Source organism: Mastomys coucha, unplaced genomic scaffold (assembly GCF_008632895.1).
Source record: "Mastomys coucha isolate ucsf_1 unplaced genomic scaffold, UCSF_Mcou_1 pScaffold14, whole genome shotgun sequence".
NCBI classification, from domain to species: Eukaryota; Metazoa; Chordata; class Mammalia; order Rodentia; family Muridae; genus Mastomys; species Mastomys coucha.
The window spans coordinates 24,652,830-24,654,217 of NW_022196896.1; the positions used below are offsets into that span (position 1 = coordinate 24,652,830).

General features: G+C 46.8%; 1 protein-coding gene across 2 annotated transcripts in view; it reads left to right on the forward strand.

The window, feature by feature from the left end:
• Positions 1–14: 14 nt before the first annotated feature.
• The window catches only part of Tmem67 (transmembrane protein 67), a 48,645-nt gene continuing 47,271 nt past the window's right edge, over positions 15–1,388 (forward strand). The window contains exon 1 of one of the 2 annotated variants that reach the window (XM_031366590.1): positions 15–298. In XM_031366590.1, coding sequence (XP_031222450.1) covers positions 171–298 — 128 coding nt within the window. In that variant the 5' untranslated portion in view covers positions 15–170. Of the gene's footprint in view, positions 427–1,388 lie in introns of both variants that reach the window. The other variant, XM_031366591.1, reaches the window with a different exon arrangement.

Consider the following 1,388-nt stretch of genomic DNA (forward strand, 5'->3'; position numbering starts at 1 on the left):
GCAGGCTTGCCCGTGCTTCGGCTCTCACCCCCTTCCTTCCCCCCTGCCCGCCATCCTGAGGGGTGCTTCGCACTGGGCGAGGACCACACACCACACAAACGCAGACTGGGACGCTCCTCCACGCAGCAGCCTCCACACGGCCAACTAGGCCCTAACGCGGCCGGAAGGAAATGGAGACCACACTTCCACCCGGTCCGGACAATCCGACGCACCGTTTGGCTGCGCAGGCGCATTCCAGGCCCAACCAGCATCCCCGGCGCTCGGGAAGCACAGGCGCAGACGCACTGCGCCGCTTAAGGTGGTTAGAGGGGAGTGAGGAAGGCTGTTCCCTGGCCTGGGTCCTAGGGAGCTTTTGTGCACGTTCTGTCCTTGTCCTAGCTAATCCAGAAGCCCAGACCCACCCAGAAAAATTCCAATCCGCGGGAGGTAATAGCAAAAATATACAAACCAAACAGGTTTCTTCTTTTCTTTTCAGGATAAGGAAAAGATGTGAAAGAGGATAACTGGAGATTTCTTTATCCTCTACTGCTGATGTTTTCGTTAAGCCTGAGAAAAACAAGGCAGTTGAGTAGACTGAGAAAAGCAAGCTGTATTTAGTACAGGCCTGCAGGCTGCCTTGCCTGAAGTCGGTCTTACAGAAAGCAGCCCTTCAGATGGTTTTGTCTGCGCTGTTAGATCTATGTGACAATTCCCAACCAATCACACTCTGTGGCAGTTCTCACGTGAGAGGTTTATTGGGAGTGAAAATAGAGTTATCCTCTGGGAGACGGAGAAGAAAGGACAGGGGAAAGAGGGAGAATAAGGCTTTTATTAGGCTAACATATAGTTGCCCTAACATTCTGCAAGGGAGTGTACTTTAGTAGATATCATTCATGTATGTCCAAATTTGGTTCTCAAACCAAGTGAGAAGAGGTGTATATGTAGGATGCTTTATGCACAAAACAGAGATCTAGTAGGCAAATGTTTCTCCTAGGTTTGTCATAAAGATATGCTGGTATTACATATAAAATCAATGAGGGTTTTGTCTGTATTGCTTTGCTAAAACTCAAGCTCGGAACCTGAAACAATCCCCATCCTCAGTGGTGTTTAATTAATGTAAAAGCATACTGCACCTCCTTTGTTGTGAAAATTATATTCCCTGGGTAAACTCTCATGTAGGTGCTATTGCCACCTCCATTAAACACTTTTAAGTGCCATAACCAGATATTTTCCGTTGCTGTAGCATTAGTTCCTGACACGCTAAATTGACTGAGTTCCAGAGTTTGAAATAAGTTTTTAAATATCTGCCCCTAATTTATTTAATATATGTCTGATTCATTGTTTCCCGCGTGTGCGTGGTAACCTAGCAACCAGGCGCCGCAAGGCTGAGGTTTTTTTTTTTTTTTTTT